The sequence below is a fragment of the Leptodactylus fuscus genome, chromosome 1 (genome assembly GCF_031893055.1).
Source record: "Leptodactylus fuscus isolate aLepFus1 chromosome 1, aLepFus1.hap2, whole genome shotgun sequence".
Taxonomy (NCBI): domain Eukaryota; kingdom Metazoa; phylum Chordata; class Amphibia; order Anura; family Leptodactylidae; genus Leptodactylus; species Leptodactylus fuscus.
The window spans coordinates 175664082-175685836 of record NC_134265.1 but is presented as its reverse complement, the minus strand read 5'-3'; the positions used below and the strand labels follow the sequence as shown (position 1 = coordinate 175685836).

At 39.5% G+C, this 21755-nt stretch overlaps 1 protein-coding gene across 2 annotated transcripts in view; it reads right to left on the bottom strand.

Moving 5' to 3' along the window:
* BNC2 (basonuclin zinc finger protein 2) overlaps positions 1–4459 on the bottom strand; it is a 464979-nt gene extending 460520 nt beyond the window's left edge. For both annotated transcript variants that reach the window (XM_075279932.1, XM_075279948.1), the window contains exon 1: positions 4075–4459. In XM_075279932.1, the coding sequence (XP_075136033.1) occupies positions 4075–4077 (3 nt within the window). In that variant the 5' untranslated portion in view covers positions 4078–4459. The remainder of the gene's footprint in view (positions 1–4074) is intronic.
* Positions 4460–21755: the final 17296 nt, after the last annotated feature.

Sequence of the window (21755 nt, the reverse complement as noted above, 5' to 3'; positions counted from 1 at the left end):
GCTTCTTGCCATCATAGTACCAGTCATCGTCCCACTCCTTGTTCTGGAGAATGGCAATCCTTCCTTCTCAACAAAGTGCTGCCCACAGGCCACCACTCTTCAGATGCCTCAGACCACGTTCACAGATGTTAGAGTCTCTGTAGGAGACTCTGCCCCAGATTTACCGTAAATCAACGGAGAGAAAAGTCCTGCACACCGGTTTCAGTATAAAAACAGCAGAAACCCTAGAGACACTCGGCAGACCCCATTATATTCAATATGGTTTTAACAGATGGGCTCTCTAACGTTCGGATTTCCCTGCGGACACGAACGCCAAAGAGCCTGGCGCAAGTGTGAACCTAGCCTCAGTTGCACATGTAGCACCATACAGAAGAGCTAGCAATCATAGCATGATAAAGTTTCTCTACAGGTCATTATGATAGCTCCAATGGCTGTGTTCAGTATTACAGCTTTGTCCTGTATCTATAAGGCTACATGCACATAATTGTAATTTTTGTCAGTGTGCTATTGTCTTGTATTTTAACAGGTGGCACACATATCTTTTATTTCCTATGGTCCCATACACATGATCATGTATTTCACAGTTCTGTGGAGGGCAAACTGAGAATCTGGATGCAAAACTTAGGAGAGCTCTTACTCAGGCTCATTCATACTGAGCCCCAATGGGTACAGGGGCTGATGGAATCAGTAACAATCTATGCTCAGTTCTGCAGAATATGAAGGTAATGAATAAATAAATGCATCAAATAAATAAAGAGTCAATACAATACAATACTCACAGAAGTATAATAACACATTTTATCAGCAAATACACACATTCTATAGCATATTATTTGGGTTAAAGGTTTGTGCATTATGAATACATTTATTTCTTTATTCCCCCTAGGTTAGCTTAATACAGATTACCAAATAGTGTATGTTATCCGTAACCCAGCACAAGATACAGCATGCAGCTGGTACTTAACACGTCACCTCATCTCCACAAAAGCTTCATTGTTGACAAAACAGTAAATGTAGAAGAGTGCACACCTCAACCCTACTGCATATAATGACGGTTTAACCCTTTTTATACAGAGCCTGTAATACAACACATACTCTGTGCTTTACTTTAGAACAGATTCTCAGTTGTTTGGTCATTGCTGTCTCACGAGGACTAATGTGAAAAAGAAAAGATCAATTCACTAAGAAAGATCAAATAAGAAAACTGCGGGGACAGCACCAGGTCAGAGAGCAGGGAACTCCGCAGACCTGCTCTTCTTTAACAAGTCTCTCTGGGGATGTTACATTGTACCTGTCCATAGGCTTATTGAGCTGCATAACCCTCCTGTGTTCTATTTCTCTAGGCCCAAGTGATTCACATTCTGCTGCTGACAAGTTCGAGAGGGACTAAGGCAGCAACATGAAAGAACTTCTTCTTTCTTGTTTTAAGCAAACATTTTTTTTTCCTTTTCTTTCTTGAAAAGAGGACACAGTATTGACACGTGACATGGTAAGATGAAATGAGAGGTCCAGGATGGACTTGGAGCAGAGCAGATAAAAGTAATCAAGTGACACTCCTGGAATGCAAATTGGCATTCTTCACTCCAGCAATTGCACAACCATGAAACATCTCTGACAGCAAGCAGGATTAGGCAGAATGTTATGTAAAGCATACAGAAAAGACTCCAGCGCACGCCGACTCAGGCTTTCAAACTTACATCTCCCCACATTTTACTTTGCCAACTTGTACAATTGCTACCTAGGAGGTGACCATTTCTAGATACTTTCAAAGCATACAAAAACAGTACTTGTTTTGCTGATTATTTTTTCCAGTTCTATATGATAAAACACCACGCATTTCCAAGAGGTGAACATGGTTTGTAGACCATTTTATAGCTTTTTTTTAACGTTATAGTCACCTCCCAATTATGTTATACGCATGATAGGGATCATCATAATTTAATTAAAATCATAAGATTTTGTAAAGATAAGTTTCTACGTGACATATGATACCCAGATGAAGTTCTTTCTTTCTGATGACACCCTGCCTAGAGAAATGTTTTTATATCTAAATGGAGATTTAAACATTGTGCTTTGATTTTACTACTTGTACTAGAGTATATTATGTTATTTATGAATTAAGTGGAAAAAATCAATAAGTAAAAAAAATAGAGCAATGTAAAATTAATTTGCAAATTTTAATAATGCAAACGCACGGCTAAATTACAATATTTCCTCTGCACATCATTAACCTGCAACTTCATTCTTGCATTGGATGTCGCTGCTACCCTGGGTAATGTTTTTTACTTAAATTAAACATCCATCTCTGATATAACATTCCTTAACTAAATAAAGGCTGAACCCTGGCATAGCAGTCTTGCTGAGCTATGTAAACTGTGAAAAACACTAGCAACAGCTTCTAACAGAACATGTGACAGAGTTTGCCTTACTGGGGACATGGATACATGAGGAATCTATAGGCAAGATGGGGACAAGGAGTTGTAGGGGGATGTGTAAGGAAGCTGTCCCCCTTTTTTCTGCAGGTTCATATAATTAAAAGATGTCAAAGGAAATCATCACTGTTGATATCTAGAACTGTGACAGTGTGGTGGATTCCTATAGACAAAGTAAATACATTACTAATATAATAGAAGATATCTATAATGTGTAAAAAAAAAATGAAACAAGCATATAATACTTAAGAAAATTGTATTCCATGGAGCACTGCAGTAAGAAGTGTGTTAGTGCTATGTATAAGAACTCATAGTATATGGATTACCCATAACAAAACAGTATATAGAGCTCATATAATGTAAATGTTAGAAAGTACTCCATGTAGGAACTACATTCTATATTTTAGGAAGGAAAAGATTTTGAGCCATAATACACATTTTGCTGTCACTTTATCTACTTTTAGCGTGTTTGATGATTTTATTATACCTATTGCCCCTCAAGTTTACAATAACTTCACTTTGGATTTAAAAGGAATCCATCATAAATTTGAGACCGCTTTCAAATCCACTTTTATTTCCATGTGCATTGCTGTCCTTTCTTTCTCTGTTTTGTTGCTTGCATTTTTGACAGGCCTATCTTCTACACTCCACCCGGCTCTTTGATCAGTGGAACAAGACATGTCACATTAAGGAGAGCACACGCACACAAGTCTAAGCCACTGTATCTGGCCTTTGCCACTTAAAGAGGTGCAAGAGGGACCCATCCTCCATTCTAGCCTCATACTTCATTCTCCATGAACAAGCAAGGATGGGGTGGGGGGGGGGGGTAATTGTATAAACAGGGCACCACTATCTGACTAAGCACTGGCAGCGATAACCAGTATGGCAGAAGGAGAAGACAGGAGAGAAGATCATTTCAGACTAATGAAAATATGTTAGAAAATGTCCTGCTTGTGTGTAAGAATAACGCAGCAATTAAATGTCATCTCCATGTCTCTATGATACAAAATCAAGAAATTCCCGTGAAGGGAGCGATTCAGAAGTAAACTGTTTATCATTTTTGTTTATTAACGGGAAAGTCGTAAAATATCTCTTGCATGTATGGGGTTATTGGATGAAAATTCAGACACAAATATTAGATTGTCCATCTATGCCAGAACCTGATAAATACAAAAAAGATCAGCTCTGACAGGACACTTTGTAAACTGTGCTGCCGCTTGCCGGCTTGTTTATGAAGTTTTAGGAGCCAAAATGTGTAGCAAAGGACACTTAATAGCTGGTAATATGGTCAGAGAAAGAAAAGTCTATGCATATCATATCTTTCATATAATATCTATCTTTCTATTATGCATATATGTCAGCACATCAATCTGTACACTTCCATTTCACAAGCATCTATTTATTCTATTGCCTTTTTCTAAATTTTATATAACTTATCAGATAAATGCATAAATAAGAAGAACATACTCTGCACTACATTGTTCATATAACAGTACACTGGAGCTAACCAAGACTAGCTCAGCGATACACATTATACATACACATAAAGAAGCCAATACTTGTAATAAATATATGCACAATACTTATATCAGACACTTTAGTAATGCATTGCCCATGGCATCATGGTGAGGCACAAGCTTACCATGACTGCATGCTCCTGTAACTTTCTCTGAACTCCTGTGTGACTTCTTCCCAGTAGCTGTGGCAGTAACAGTTTGTCAGTGTCCCAACTTTCCTCCTGTCAATAAACTCTCAGATCCTCTCTTCCCAGAAAAACTTGTCAGTTATCTTCAGGTATGTGGTCATTCGGTGTGTGGGGCAGACAGGCAGGGGTTACCTCTGCCCAAAAGAAAGTTGAAGAAAAGCTGAAGACATCCAACTGCAGAGGGTAAGGGAGAGGGGAGTATGTAGGAGATGGGCGGAAAGCAAAGCAATTCCCTCTGCCTGTGGATTTACTCTACCTAGTTTGACTTAAAAAGGATCTGCAGCACATCAGCTCTGGACATTTTCCTGCGGTAGACGAAGAGTTTATGTTGTGCACTCATACACTGTATTACTAGAATTCAGTATAAGTATAAATAGGAGAGCTGCTTCTAAGGAGAAACAGTACCCTCCACATGCTTAAGTTATAAATTTGGGGGGTGGGAAGGGGGGCTTGGGCGCGCTGCTGACACAAGGGGACTATAGTGGAATATTGAGGTCTTCAGTCTGTGTTCATGCTGTACACTCATACAGACAGACACTTTACTGAGTCTGAAGTCTTCTTATCAGCACAGCTAGTCCAGACACTGCTCCTTACACAAGGGGAGGGAGGGATAGAAGCTCAGGAACATAGACAGTTACAAAGCAAGAAATGTTAGTTGCCTCCAAACTTAGCTACTCTGGAAGAAGTTTTGGTTCTGCTGCTTGTGGCTTCTCCTCAGCTCTTGTATCTCTGTGTGTGAATGTGGGTTTTGAGGAATTTGTTTCTTTCTTTTTTTCTGTTTTATGCTTTTCCTTTCCTCCTCCTCATCCGTCACGGTGTAAGTTTGCAGGGTAAAGAGTCACATCTGTGTGTGACACTGAGCCAACCAAACTAACCCTGCCCTGGAGACACAAGAAAAATACAGAAGAGTCTGCATCTCAATCTCCTGTAACATGTACATATATTAGCAATCTGTACACACCCTAAGCTGACACAGCAATAAGAAAGGAGTAATTATAGTTAATCAGAATGACCTAATACTGGACTCATTTCTAACTATCCTATAAACACACTGCTCGCTACAATACAAATGAATCTGGACATTCGTTTACCCCTATCAACATGACTAGTTTTAGAGAAAAAGAGTGTATGGACAGAAAATACAAAAGTAAATGTTTTAATACCTCACTATTGTTTTTCTCTACCTGACTATTTTCTTACTTGTCTAGCGGCAACATACTCTGCAGCGCTTTAAAGAAATTGGCAGTCACACTGTCCCATATAGGGCTCACAATCTAAATTCTCTATCAGTATGTCTTTGGAGTGTGGGAGGAAACCCATAGAGAACATACAAACTCTTTGCAGATGATGTCCTTCATTGGATATGAAAGCAGGATTGCAGCGCTACAAGACAACAGTGCTAACTCCTGAGCCACCATGCTGCCTATAGCTACGCCATCCCAAATAATACTTTTATAATATGTCCAGCCAAGGCAACAAGTGACCAAATAATAGCATATAAAAAACAAAAAAAAACTTTGCAAGTCTTCAGTAGGTGATACCTTTTTTAATGGCTAACTCATAATGATGACAGAATATGACGTTTCGAAGCTTTCCTCTGAGCTTCTTCTTCAGATATAACAGTTATATCTGAAGAAGAAGCTCAGAGGAAAGCTTCGAAACGTCATATTCTGTCATCATTATGAGTTAGCCATTAAAAAAGGTATCACCTACTGAAGACTTGCAAAGTTTTTTTTGTTTTTTATATTTTATAACCACTGGCTAACACGGTACCAAAACAAACATTTTCCTTTTACCAAATAATAGCAGTACACAAAGTCTAAATAATACTTCCACACAGTATACTTCTATATTGTGTCTGCATAATGTAATGCAAAATTCAATACCAAATTATCTTCCGTCCTTGCGGACGTTTACTTGTTTCTGTTTTGGCGTTCCGATCCAGGTCCCCTGGCCCGGTTCCACTCTTGTTTTGTATTGTTTTGGTGTTTATTAGAGATGAGCGAACACCATTCAATCGAATAGGTATTCGATCGAATATCAGGCCATTTGAGGTATTCGTTTCCAATCAAATACCACGCGGCAAACGCACTAAAAATTTGTATCCCCTCCCACCTTCTCTGGAGCATTTTTTGCACCAATAACTGTGCAGGGGAGGTGGGGCAGGAACTACGACAACGGTGGCATTGAAAAAAAATTGAAAAAACCCATTGGCTGCCGAAAACATGTGACCTCTGATTTATAAGAACATCGGCCGCCATGTTCGTGAGATTTGCAGTGAGAGATAGGGAGAGAAAGAGACCTGCTGAGGGTTAGATAGACATTAGCTTCTAGTAGGCAGGGAAAAACGGAAGAAAAACAACAGCTCTTTTCAGAGCTATATACTGCAGGGAGAGAAGTCGAGCTTTCCACTGGGTGTCCCCCCCAAAACAGGGATACAGAGCAATTCAGTCCTGATATATAAGCTCAACCCAACTTTGCAGGCAGTGTCCCCCAAAACAGGGATACAGAGCAATTCAGTCCAGATATGTAAGCTCAACTCAGTTTTGCAAGCGGTGTCCCCCCAAACAGAGATACAGAGAAATTCAGTCCAGATATACAAGCTCAACCCAGCTTTGCAGGCGGTGTCCCCCCATAACAGGGATACAGAGCAATTCAGTCCAGATGAATAAACTCAACCCAGCTTTGCAGGTGGTGTCCCCCCAAAACAGGGATACAGAGCAATTCAGTCCAGATAAATAAGCTCAACCCAGCTTTGCAGGCGATATCCCCCCATAACAGGGATACAGAGCAATTCAGTCCAGATATATAAGCTCAACCCAGCTTTGCAGGCGGTGTCCCCCCGAAACACCTAACAGGGATACAGAGCAATTCAGTCCAGTTCTATATGCTCAACCCAGCTTTGCAGGCAGTGTCCCCCCAAAACAGGGATACAGAGCAATTCAATCCAGTTCTATATGCTCAACCCAGCTTTCCAGGCAGTGTCCCTCCAAACTCCTAACAGGGATACAGAGCAATTAGGTCCGAATATGTACGCTCAACCCAGATATCCCCGGTGTATACTCCCAAAACCTAAGTGGGATACACAGAAATACAGCCAGGCTGCGTACGCTCAATCCAATTTTTAAGGGTCTACCCCCCCAAAGCTAAGTGGGATACACAGCAATTCAGTCAGTCTAGATACGCAACATCCAGCTCTCCCATGCTGTACCCCCCAAAGCTAAGTGGGAGACAGCCGTTCATTCAGTCCATGTATGGTCAAACCTGTTTTTAATGCTGTACCCCCCAAAGTTAAGTGGGAGACAGCAGTTCATTCAGTCCATGTATGGTCAAACCTGTTTTTAATGCTGTACCCCCCAAAGCTAATTGGGAGACAGACGTTCATTCAGTCCATGTATGGTCAAACCTGTTTTTAATGTTGTACCCCCCAAAGCTAGAAGGAGTTTTTAGTCCATAACAGTTCACAAGGATTCATCAGTCCCATCAAATAGCTTCCAGTCCTTTTGCACCCCGCCCCCCTTGAACCAGCCAAAGAGCACGTGCTGCTGACATGGCGTCCAAGATAGTAGAGAAAGAGAGCATCCTCCCCTCAGGTGAGACCATATATTACCCTGGTCTCCTCCCTGGAGTGATGTCATTATATTATGCTATACACCCCGCCCTCCATCCTTGAGACCAAATAACTATAAATGGTCATAATTCTTCATCAGGTGATCATACTGTCAAGCCAGGGGCATGACGGGGTTGATAGCGAGGTCCCCATCAGGTAGACACCAAGGATGACCCCCCAATCCCCTTTGGGTAATGAGTTCAGTGTCTGGGCCTTTTGCTGCCCCCAATCGTTTGGCCCGGACAAAAGGACTTGATCAAAGCTCGCTACTTCTTGTAAATAATTACACTTGGCCATTTGACACCTACCCCCACAAACTATGATCAAGAAGGGTGAACATGCATGTGGTAAAACACATAAGATAAATACAAATATAATAAATATATACACATGCACGGCTAAAAATACATAACTGAGGGTCAGTTCATCACATATGGGATTTACATAAGCATCGAGCATTAGTTTATTAGTTTTCAGGGAGTGGAACTGGTACATCCCTCGCCTCTGGGGGGGGGGGGGTAGGGGGGGTTGACCGAAAGGTCCTGGACCTTCTATTTACAGACGGTTAGACCTTTGGGCCTAAATGATAATATTTTGTACACAGCCTTTATATAAATAGTCAATCCCAGATGAGAGGGTTGTTTGTGATATTATATCCATCAATATATTTATTGGTACCTGGCTACCCCAGTGTATGTTTGTATGCTAAGCCTGTTATATCATTCGCACTATTAGAACATTTTGTTGGTTGGTTTTAATTACATTATATTGTTATTCTTTATATACCTTGATGGAACCTTAAGTTACCTTCCTGCGATCCTGATCCCCTTGTCCATGTACCAGAAACTGAAATGTGGAGCTGAAGAACACTTCAGGTATTACTGTGGCCACTTCTGTGTCATGAGTATTCATGAATGTGTGTGCTCCTCACCACACCATACCACACTCAAATGTAGAAAATGTCAGGCATGGCAAAACTGTTAGATGCCAAAAGCTGCACCCTTCCTCGTTGTGTCTCTTTAATTAATGTGCCCCAAGTGTTTATTATGTTCGTACCACCTTCCAGGTTTATGTTCTGTAAAACAATAGGAACAATGAGGTTGTTATTGCATCATTTTCCTATTTGCATATGTGGTATGTTTACAAATCTCTCCCAGTAACCAAACAAATATTGTATAAGTTGTCATGATACCTTGACATATACGGCACTGCTCTGGGCAGCCTCATGTCTGGATTCAATCCAAATGATCTCAACATTAGAACTTTGAAAATAGAACATTTCAGTTTTTGCAACTTTTTATTTATTTTTATAAGTAAAAACAATTTTTCTTGGTTCTGTTACACGTGCATATGAGCTGGTACATGCAAAGAATTTAAGTAATGATATCCAGGTGTATACAGAAATTGTCACAATGGTTTTAATAAAGAACATACTGAACTATTTTAAAGCCATTATTTTATTGTGGTCTTCTTACAGCTGTGTGGATTTCCTTGAACATTCTTATTCTTTATCAGAATCAGAATTTCTATCTAAGGAAAAATAAATTTTAAGGGATGAACTTCTGTTGCATTCTGTATGTGAAATGAGAAACCTTACATACCACAAATGTGCGTTGAATGGCCCTTTATTTCTGGTAGAAAGATAACCATATTTCAAGTATAGAGGTAGCCTTCTGTTTTCACAAATAATTCATATATAATGTCATCCCATAGTAGCCAAATACTTTCATAATATCGCCATACCTAGATATCATGCCAAATAATAGTGCAGTGCAAATAGTGTCAGCTACAGTAAATACAGCTACACAGTGCCTGCAGATATAACCTTACCAAATACTGTACCTAGCAGTAATGGCCCTCTATGCTGCCCCAATTGTAATATTGCTCATCCGGTTTGCCATGTTAGTAATCATACTTTAAAAAGGTAATGGGTTAATAAGTAAAACAGTTTGCAAAATAAAAGAGAGAAAAGACAGAAAAAATGGTGGGAATTAGAGTCATTTTGTTTCCATGGAGCTAAGAAGTTCTCAGTTGGGCTGGTCACACTCATCATGTTGCTGGCTTCCAAAGTGTAACAGCATCTCATGGAATTCAGTTTTTTTGTAATGCTGATAAGCCTCATCTCCTGTGTATGCGGTGGGGGTTCAATGCTTCTTCTTTGTCTGGGAAAGCTGGATCCCACGTGAGTACCAACAGAACATGAGGTCAATTTCTGGTAGTACACAAAAATAATTTTCCCTAAAGCATTCCCCAACAATTCATTAACCAGTAATTCATTTGACACTCGCACTTCTCTGATCCCACTACCAGCACTCAGTCCATATGAACCTTGGCAACAGATACTCCTGGATGGTGTCCAGCCACTAATGTCACAGGCAAAGACTTTCCAGGAATCAGGATGGGCAAATTGGTTCGCAACAAACCAGTTTGGATCCAAACATTCAAAATTGTTTGATTTTTAATAAAACTGAACAAATAGCAATTTTCTTCAGATGAACAGACACAGCCATGCTTCAAGAAATTGGCTACCGCCACGTGTTTGACCAGGAAACATAGAGAATACACATCTGCAATGACTCAGAAACTCTCTGTGATTTTGTAGCAACATCTGACGGCCTCTCAGCCAATAGTGCTACAGTGGTAGGTGGATCTTAAAGTGCTGATATCATATGGAGAATAAAAAAACTTGTGAGTTTTTTCACAGCCTATGATGCATCTCAGAGTATCATACGCTATAGGCGTAGTTAGCACAGTTCAGAAAAAAACAATAGGAATTCCAGTAATGGTTAAAATACTAGGAGAACTAGGAGAATCAAGCAAGTACACTGCCTTTCACTGCCAATAATCTAATTTTGTCGAACACTCATACAATAGAGCATTTTTTTTATTCCTATACACATTCTTTTAAACATACTTTCTTTACTGACAAGACAATCCTGATTCATATGTTAATTAAATACAAACTGCTGATGATTTTGCCTGTACAAATCTTAAAAAAATAACTCTGCTATAAACAAGCAGTTTCTGTTTGTCCACCCAATATACAGTCTAGCCTGTGCTAATAAAAAAAAAAAAATCTTGTAATTTCATGTTTTTTTTTTCTCCACTTTCGTGTAAACACATACAGAGTATGGTGGAGCATTGTTGTTAATCTGAAACAAATATTAATTGCTGTATGCGCAAGAGTGTGTTTTCACTCAATATACAGTCTAATCTGCACTAATCTAAAAAAAAACAAAACTTGTAATTTCATGAGTTTATTCGACTCTCACAACTGTTATCTGGCCAGGAGAGGGTTCCAGAGAGTCAGATAGTGGTAAAGGATGAATGGAGATATTGTCAGCAGCTGGAACTTCTTAAACATCCACAGGGGATGATATTAGACAATGTCAAGACCAACACGATGAAGCGCCGCACTTTTTCCAAGTGGTAAAGAAACACATGTAGCTTTATTTTGAGTGATAAAACACGCAAAAAAACAGGGCAGGGGACAGGCAAAAGCAGGGCGAAGAAGAAACACTTGTGCAAGTACTACCACTAAAAATTAGAATGTGGATGGCAACGACAACGCTACTTCTGGTCTTGAGAGATCCACCAGTCACCACAGTGTTTTTGTACTTTGTGAGTAAAGACTTTTTTGAAAGCATTGAAGCATAAATATTGAGTGAAGCTTTTTGTGTTCCTCCTCAACATGTAATTTACAATGCTGTCTTTCTGCCAACCATATCTTCTCCTTTATCTTGACTGACACAGATCTCATTCTCTAGTAGTCATGTGACATCTGCTGAGAGATTTTCCTCATAGCCCTATACTTTCACTTCTTCCTCCTCTTTTTAAGGAGTTGGATGAGAACTGCCAATGGTTTTTGAATGTAGAGAAGATAGAGGTTGAAGACATGAGTGTTGGTGAAAGTAGTAGTGGTAGGTGGCCTGCTACTATTGGTAATGCTGGTAGGTGCACTAGGAGGAACTCTGTTGAGAATTGTGATGGTATACAGGAATACCATTACCATGATGAGTCACAAAAAAGTGAGAAAGGTGAACATAATTCCAAACATGATTCTATTACCTGGCTACTGGTTCAGGGTGACAGGGTGACACAAGAGGAGGGGGTAGGCAGCTGTAATAGCTCCACACGTCATACAACCCCAACATCCAAAAGACCTACCTGGAGTAAATCTAAGGCAAGGTCTAGAGGCCGGACGGCGGCCATTTTTGGGTAGCCGCTCTTGCAGTTCAATACAGGAGCTGGCCGGCGGCCATTTTGGGGTAGTCACTCTTGCAGTTTAATACAGGAGCTGGCCAGCGGCCATTTTGGAGTGGCCTCTCTATGCTCCTGTATAGAAATACAAGAGCAAGAGAAGCCAGAAGAGGCGGAGTTGCTGCAGAAGAAGGAGGCGGTGCAGGAAAGAGCTCTGGGCAGCAATGGGGACGCGCTCATTGGTGTTTCAGCGCTGGGGCCCACCCTCATTGCTGCGGAGAGCTCATTTGCATATCGGTTAAAACCGGTATTTCTACGGAACGGCGCGGCGGAGATCACGTCTAAAGGTAGGAGATGAATAGCCTTTCTTAAGGCTATTCCGACATGTTCATTAGAAAAAAAGGTAGTTTAATGGTAGAATCCCTTTAAATAGATAGGTGGTGGGGGGGGGGTTGCTAAACAACATAAAAAATCCTCCCAGTGTTCATTGTGATTATATTAGTGTGTGTATCTGTTTAGGATTTTCAATTCAGCGACTGCTTCATGAGAGCACTCCCCTTTTATTAAAATTTGGACTAGTTTGTCCCTGCCAAACAATGTAGAAACCCCAATGCAATTATAGTATCTCTTTAGTAGCTTATTTTTAAGTTTTTAGTTTTAGTTTTTGCTGTAGAAAAAGTTTTTCAAATCAGTAGTATCAGTAAAATCTAAAATGTTTTATACGTTGGCAAAAGTGTAAAACCCAATGCAATTATATTATCCCTGGAGTAGCTCTTTATTTTGTATTGCGTTTTGTCAAATAAACTTTATTTATATACACAGTTTGCTAATGCTAACCTTTATTTGCTGAACAGTATTTACATAGACAACACCAGTGTGGAAACCATGTGAAAATCAGGCATACTTCCATGAAGATTGTTACATACCTCCAACCAATGTCTGCCATTGATGACAGTGGGATTGATACCACTGCCGCTGGGTGCCTATATAACCAGCATGTTTCATACCATATAACCTTTATTTCCATTAATATATACATATATATATATATATATATATATATATATATATATATATATAAAATTTTATTTATTTAACTTGTTACTTCTCCCTAAAAAGGGATAATTTTTTACACCACATTTTGTACAAACCATTGCTTCTTCCGATTAACAGGTTGAAGGTACATTCACAAAGAGTTTTTTGGCGCGGATTTTGAATCCTCCAAAAACACCATAGTTCATTACACAATTTCTCCTGAACATGGAAGTCCCCTATATGATTTACTTTTGCAGAATAAAAATCCATTTGGGGAGAAAAATCAATTGTTTTTTTTTTAATTGCCATCTTCTGAAAGACATAACATTTTTTTGTTGACAGTGCTAGTTGTGGGCTTATGGGTTTTTTTGTTGGACGAACTGTGCTTTTTATTGTTATTTATTGGTATATTTTGATATATATTTATATGACATTATCATATTTTATTCCATACTTTGTGAGGCAAAATGGCAAAAAATCTTTATAAAGTGAAAAGCAAAAAATGTTCTGGAGCTCACCGTATAGTTGTTGTTTTATCATCGGGGTGCACAATCGAAAAACCTCCAGGCTCAATAGAGTATGATGATTGATGTATAAAAATAGAAAAAGATCGGTATCTCTCCATTTTTTTTGTATATAAAATTTAACTTTTAATCTATCAAAGATTAAAAAAAAAAATAACAAAGATAAAGAAAGATAGAAAAAATAACAAAAAAACTGTAAAAAAAAAAAAAAACCTCCAACGCGTTTCGGAACTTAAAGTTCCTTAGTCTAAACGCGTTGGACTTTTTTTTTTAGTGTTTTTATTTTTTTCTATCTTTCTGTATCTTTATTTTTTTGTCTTTGATGGATTAAAAGTTAAATTTTATATACAAATAAAATGGAGAGATGCTGATCTTTTTCTATATTTATAAATCAGGCAATAAATCTTTATGTCTGGCGCTTTTTTTGCCAACTTTTTATGATCTGAGAGACCTTGGTTTATCACTGTAGCAGATTGCACCATACTGAGATGTCAGCATTGTTCAATGTTGTGGGTTATGGTTGTTGGAAGAACAACATCATACTGGAATAGTTCTCCATGGAGACCATCCGCTGCACAGATGGATTGTCGCCTGATTGGAAGAATGACACATAGTGATCCACTCTGTACTGCAAGTGAAATTGGACATCACATAGCAAGCCTAGGGTGGCAAACAATGTCAATATAAAATATAAAATCAAAAGGTATGAGTGTCAATATATATGGTAACTGGACTGCTCTCTTATCAAGTACACTATTCCTCCTAATCCAATACATTGATATGGTCATATTACAGAAGTCATTTTGTAGCAGGACAATCCCAGGTGACATGTTGCATGTGCTACTGTGAGCAGCCCTGCGTGGCATTTAGCGCTGCAAAACCATTAATAACCTCACTGAGAGCATGCCAAGTTGTGTAAGTACATGTACTGAATAAATGTTTTTAACATTTTGATTCAATTTTCTAATCATTTGCATACCATTAACATATATTCCAGTCCTGTGTTTTCTATAATGCCCAAACTTTTCCTTCTAGTTGTTGCAATGTTGATGTTACAATGTCACTGTTGAGGAGTGTATTAACACTACACTATAATTGGCTATTGTATAATTATGTCTATTTCAATATTTATAAGCTGAAATCACAAATAACATGGAAATTTACGACTTCTGATTCATGAAATACAGGTTTGTAAATTGCATTCATGTCTCCATTTATGTTATCATTTTGTGTAACTAAATATATCAAATACAATTCTGGTTAAAAGACACTTGTCCCCAATTCACAGCATAGGGGGATAAATGTGTGGTCTTGAGAAGACTGATCCTGTCTCTCTGAATGAATAGAGCTATGGACTAGCATGTCTGTTGTCATTGGTTCCCAGCTGTCAGATCCCCATCAATCATGTTCTATCATGTAGACAGGGAAAAAGTGTCTTTAATAGATCAAACCCTTTTATTGCACACATCTATATGTATTAAATGTATACAAAAATAAATTGTACCTTGCAGTTGGATAGTTATAGGGATCCCAGCAGTCATTTGTGACAGGCCCCTAAGCCAGGGGACCCCATATGATACCCTCATCACATTACTGTTGCCTTCTCTATTGCATTTTATATTTACCTTTTCCTACACAGCAGTGCCACGGTGCGCAGCCGTGTGCATCTCTTTTGTTATATTCCCAGCTCCACTACCTACTTCTCTCAGAACCGACAGTACCATAATGCAGGATTCGGGGAAGCAGAGAGAAAATAAGAAAATTGCCACATGACCATTAGCTTTGTATAGGGAGACAAGGTAGGTATAAAATTCAATAGTGTGACCTGGGCAATATAGGGGGTGGGGGAGGGGATATCAAAAACTATGACTTGTGTGGGGCACTAACATCTATGTGGGGGACACTATTAGGGCAGTATTATCCATGAGTGGTGTATCACCTTTGATGTGGCACTATTAGGTAACTAGTACCTATGTGATTAGGGCACTATTATCTATTACCCCTAGGGGAGCATTATTAGATATGTTGGAGTGACTACTACCTGTGGTGGCAGGCACTATTATCTATGTATGGGACGGCTATTGCCTTTGTAGAGGGCACAAGGAGGGAATTATTCCCTTATGGGGTGACAAGAGGAGCAGTGCTGCTTTGTTGTTTGTTTGAAAACTATTTTTATTGAGTACAATGTAATCCAGAACACAAGAAAATACAGGCAAATAAAGCATACATTGTACAAGTTTTTTCATTTTGGGGGAAGAAGAACTAAAACCAACGGACAGATTTAAAGGGGGGGGTAGGTGAAAGGGGAGGGAGAAGGGACTGCTGCTTTGTTGGGCACACAAGAGAGACACTATTATTTTGCTGGGGGCACTGTTACCTTGGGGAAGCCACAAGGGGGAACAATTAATTTTCAGGTAGCTTAAAGGGGGGCCCTGTCTGTTAGTGCTGCATGAATGAGTCACTTAAGAGACTCAACCATGCAGATGAAATTTAGGTGGAGCTACATATTGACTTTGGTCACAACTCCCATCAGGGGTCCAAAGGTCACCACGTCATTCTGTGACTCCTTCACTAATTTAAGAGAACTGAGTCGCATTGCAACAACATTCCCTAGCTCTTACATTAATGAAGGAATGAATACAGCCGTGGTTGAGCATCTTTGGTTAAACAACAGAGGAGTTGCGGCCAAAGTCACCTCAAAGCCCTAGCCTTACAGACAGAGATGGCGGCCATGAATGATCCTTTAGCTAAACCCTTGTACCTTGTATTAACATAAACTTGTTTTGTGCTTCTTCATGAATTTGTAATTGGTAAGATAGTTTTAGAAAAGCATTGCAGCAGATCTCTTCAGTCCTTGAGTATTTTAAATGACTATTTGTTAGCATTTTAAAAATGACATGATAAATATTTGAACTGAAATATTTAGATTTTGCTAATATTATCATTATAAATTCCAGAAAAAGCACTGGCGAGACAAATAAGGATGGTTCCAGAGATCGCATTATAAATTGTAACAGAGTTTACTGAAGATTCTTATGATATGTACTTGGCAAAAATCACTTGAATAACAACTGTGTATAGATTCATTGTTTGCTTTTAAAAGAATACTAAAAAAAAATTGGCTTCTAGATAGGATAATGGATAAGTCCAGAGATCTACCCCTCTGTGACAAAATTACAGCCGTTCTTACAAAATACTTCCATAACTTCACGGTTGTGAGTAGAGATGAGCGAACACTATTCGAAACAGCCGTTTCGAATAGCACGCTACTATAGAGCATCCCATTGATTTTAATGGATTCTGCTGGCGGAACCCATTGTATTCAATGGGAGGATTTTTTTCAGGGTGGAAAACTTCACACCAAATTCCTCACCATTTTCCTCTGTGCCAATGGACCTTAACATGGGGCCTTAGCCTAAAGGGTTTTCCAGCTTATTAACCACTTAAGAATTAAGAATGTGGCCTCATTTTTCAAATCTGACATACTGTCATTATGTGGCAATAATTTTGAGATGCATTAACGTACCCAATGTAATCATGAGATTTTTTTCATGACTCCTTGTACTTCATTTTAGTGGCAAACAATATGGGTCCATATTTATTGCATTTATTTATTTATTTATTTATTTATTTTAAAAAAGGAAATTTGATGTAAATTTTAAAAATTAGTAATTTTCAAAATGTGAAATGCTTTTCAGACAGATAGTCATACCACCCCAGCATACACAAATATTATCTACCATATCTTTGCTTTATAATGACATCCCCTTTTAATTGTTTTTTAATTTATTTTGGACATTAGAAAGTTTACAAATCTAACAGTCATTTTCCAGATTTACAAGAAAATTTACCAAAACCCATTTGTTACGGACCATTTAAATTCTGAAGGGAATTTTAAAAACCTATATTGAAGCAGAAAGCCTGCAGAGGAAACCTTTGTAAGGGGCAGTTCACACGGAGTAAACTGGCGCGCAATCTGGCACGTATACGTGTGTCAGAGTTTGCGCGCTCAAAAAAGATCCCATTGGTTTCAATGGGGATTACAATCGTATAACGCGCGTTATTTTGCGCCCGTAATTTTGCGTAAAATAACGCTCATTATACAATCGTAATCCCCATTGAAATCAATGGGATCTTTTTTGAGCGCGCAAACTCTGACATGCGTATACGTGCCAGATTGCGCGCCAGTTTACTCCATGTGAACTGCCCCTAACTATAAAGGGTCTATCACTCTTATTCCAGCGCTACATTTCTTTTGGTAATTCAATGCTCCCACCCTCATAAATCAAGCTCTCTAAATATGCAAATTAAAATTTAAGTGGATCTTTCAGAACCAAGTGGACCTTGACCTCACTAGTATGTTGTTTTAACTATTTATATCCAGATTGCCTAGATATGGCTGAAAATGAGGTAGATGGCACTCAGAATTAAAAGGATGGTTACAGGGATGTGGAAAACTAGGCAAAGTGCCAGGGTGAAGATCTGGGGTACCTGATTCTTATGGAACACTCCATGTGGCACTTTATGGCCTTTTTGGGTTTATTTCTATATTTAGAAAAAAATGGATTTCCGAGCATGTGAGCATTGGATAGCCAAAAAAATTGCCATTGGAATCAGAGATAGATAGCCTGCAGTACTATTTGTTTATCTGATGATCCTGCTTACAGATTCCCTCTAAGGCCCCATAACTAAGATGGAGACCCTCAATGCCTTCCTTGTCTCAGCACTTCCCCTTCAAGTGGCAGAATTCATCCATTAAGTACCTAGGCATACATATCTCATCAGACGTCTCCATATTATTTAGTGTGAACTGCTTAACTCTTTGAAAGAGGACTTGAAGAAGAAGAAGCTTTTCTCTCTCATGGTTTGGACGTATCAATGTCTTAAAGGTGGATCTCTCAATCAGGCTGTCTAATCTAACATTACTCCAATTACTAATTGGGTCATCATGACGCATTTTTGGCACACAGAGTCTCAATATAGGACAAGCTCTTCCTTGGGAAGCAACTCCCCTTTCTTAAAAGGTCATGCCCCTTTTTTGCACAAATTGAAAAAGTGCCTAAATCGAAATCTTCACCACTGTCTTCTTTTTCACTTAAAGAGGTATTCCCACAAACATGACCATATCTAGATCTGTAGACAACTAAAAGTTAAATATTCTTGGAAATAGAAATAAAAATTTTGCAGAGTTTGAGATAATCATCTCAGTGGTGATGGTCTTTTGTCTTGATTGATTGCCAAACCATACATAAATGCATGAACTTTCTATACTTAAAACCCAGCCATGATTTCCTTGTTGTGGCCAGATTAACTGTTCGTACATGCACCAACTCTACTGGATAAACCAGCCACAATAAGGAAATCATGGCGGAATTTCTGACGTGCCAGACTATAGAAAGTTCCTGCATCTTTCAAACTCAGCTAAATTTTTCATTATTTATATTTGCAAAAATGTATAACTTTTAATTTTCTACAAGTCTAAATATGTTTTGTGGAAATACCCCTTTAAGTGCAAAGCTTTCAGAAGACTAATAGTGTCATAGTTTTATATTATTTGACATAAAGACAAACAAACTGGTTTGGATCAAACTTGATTCGACCTGAATTTTGCAAACATTTAAAAAAATTGTTACCCATGAACCTGATAGAACTGAAAGTTAAATTATTATATTCTATGCTCTCTTCCAGTGGCGTAACTAGGAATGGCGGAGCCCGTGTCGAACTTTTGACATGGCCCCCCCCCTTCCTGACCGACACCGAAGACCTTGACCGACCAACCTTCCCCCCCCCCCACGCCGCATTCCTGCGCGCTCTATTATGTCCCTCAGTGGCCCCTGCACACAGTATTACACCCCATTGTGGCCCCTGCACACGGGATTATGCTCCATAATGAACACCCATGAACAATTATTATACTCTGGGGTATTTTCAGACCTCAGAGTATAATAATCGGAGACCGAGGGGAGATAATAAAAAAAAGTTACTTACCTGTCTCCGGCTCCGCTGCAGTCTTTGGTGGTGTTGGTCATCTTTAATAACGCATGGATGTCACATGCCCTCCCTCCATCTGCCCCCAGTTTCATGCACCCCTCATCTCTACCCCCATTTTCATGTCCTCCCCTCCATCTCTGCCCCTAGGTTACTGTTGCTCCTCAATTGCTCCACACCACACATACATACACACTCACACACAGACACACACACACACACACTCCATTCTGCATCTCACATCCCCCTCCCCTTCAGTGCAACACAATACAATACACAGAGAGCCCTCTGACTACTATTAGACAGTCATTAGTAACAGCAATTGCAGGCAAGACTGAATACAAACAATGTGTAGAGTACTGATCCATCTGACACTGACCCCCCCCTCCTCCTAATACACAGATATCAGTACACTGACCTCCCCCTCCTCCTAATACACAGATATCAGGACAATGTCCTCTCCCCTCCTCCTCATACACAGATATCAGGACACTGACCTCCCCCTCCTCCTAATACAGAGATATCAGGACACTGTCCTCTCCCCTTCTCCAGACCACACATACATACACACTCACACACAGACACACACACACACACACACACACACACACACTCTCCATTCTGCATCTCACATTACCCCTCCCCTTCAGTACGCAGCACCACATCTCTCCTTCTCTTCATCTCTTGAAGGACTGCACGGGCTATAAAGACACGCCCACCTAGTCATGTGACGGCTGATGTCAAACAAGGTCCTTCAGCTACAGGTCCTACAAGCTTTCCCCCAAAGTTATCGCAGTTACAACAGTTTGTCTGTGATAAGAGCAGGGGTAGCTGTCGCCGGACCCCTAATGTCCCGGGCCCTGTGGCAGCTGCCTCTGCTGCTATGGTGGTAGTTACGCCACTGCTCTCTTCATACCCCAATGGTAAATGCTGTTAAGTACTGTACCTCCAAATTTACATGCTATTCTACTGTGTTCTACCTCAAGTAAAAAATTGTAAGTTACTCTGTTCCTGCATATGTCATGTCTCCTGAGTTTTACTCTTGCAGTACCATCATGGGCAGTCCAACTTTCATTAAAGGGGCTCTATCATTGGGAAAAGTTATTCTGAACTAAGCACATACTTGCATAGTCTTTAGAAAGGTTATTCCACACCTACCTTTTGTATCCTAATCGCCTCAGTAGTTTTTGAACGAGCCCATTTTTACTCATATGCTAATTAGCCTCCAGCGAGCACTGGAGGTCTCAGTGAGCATTCTCTGCTATGTTTGTGTGAGAGCAGAGAGGCTGCTGCTGATGACCCATCAACCTTGCAAGTATGTGCTTAGTTAAAATGACTTTTCCCAATGATAGAGCCCCTTTAAGGCTGATCACAACTAGGACTGACCACAGCCATCAAGTACCCTTAGCCACCCTTAACTCTGCAGCTGCTCAGAAGGAGAGCAGGAGGAACTGACTGAGTTCATAGCCAAGATGGCAAGTTCAATTACTGCTACTCACAGACTCCTTTGTGTTTATAGGATAGTATTTAGAGGCATGCTCTTGAGTTGTCTAGGCTCCATTACTTCACTCGCCAACCTAGCTTTCCCCTGGGAGTTGACACTGAGAGCTTTCTATGATGTATAGATTTATATTAGGCTAATTATCTTTGATAGATTTTAATTAGAGAATATATAACAGGCTAAAATTACACATATCAGACACGTCCAGGTTAAATCTTAGGTGATAAAGATAAAATCCATAAAAGGGATTACCACAAGAGGGGGACCTTCTTTTATCTACTTATTGCTAAATATTTCAGTATTCAGTCATTGCAGCATACATTCTTGTATGTAATAAGGAAAAACATGCTTCATGATATCCAAGAAAATATTCACAGACCATCATTTTTCATAATTTCAGCAATTTGTAATGTAAGATTATTGGATATGCTGGATCAAGAACTAGAACAATTGTTATCAAGGGTGTAACTAAAGGCTCATGGGCCCTGGAGCAAATGCGCAGCTTGGATCCACCTGTGCAGCTTCCTCTCACAACAGTGTGCCTTATCCCATCCATACTATTTTTAGTATTTCGTCGTCTATCCTGGCCAAGATGTCCATGAAGACTTGTTTACAATATGTCTTTGTACAGAAGATGTCCATCAACCTCATCCCCTTTTTGTGCTATAAGGTCCCCTATAAGACTCCTCTTTGACTATGTTTCTGACCAACTGACATTTTCGCCAAGTAATTATCTGTCTTCTAACAGTGTAAGGCTGTC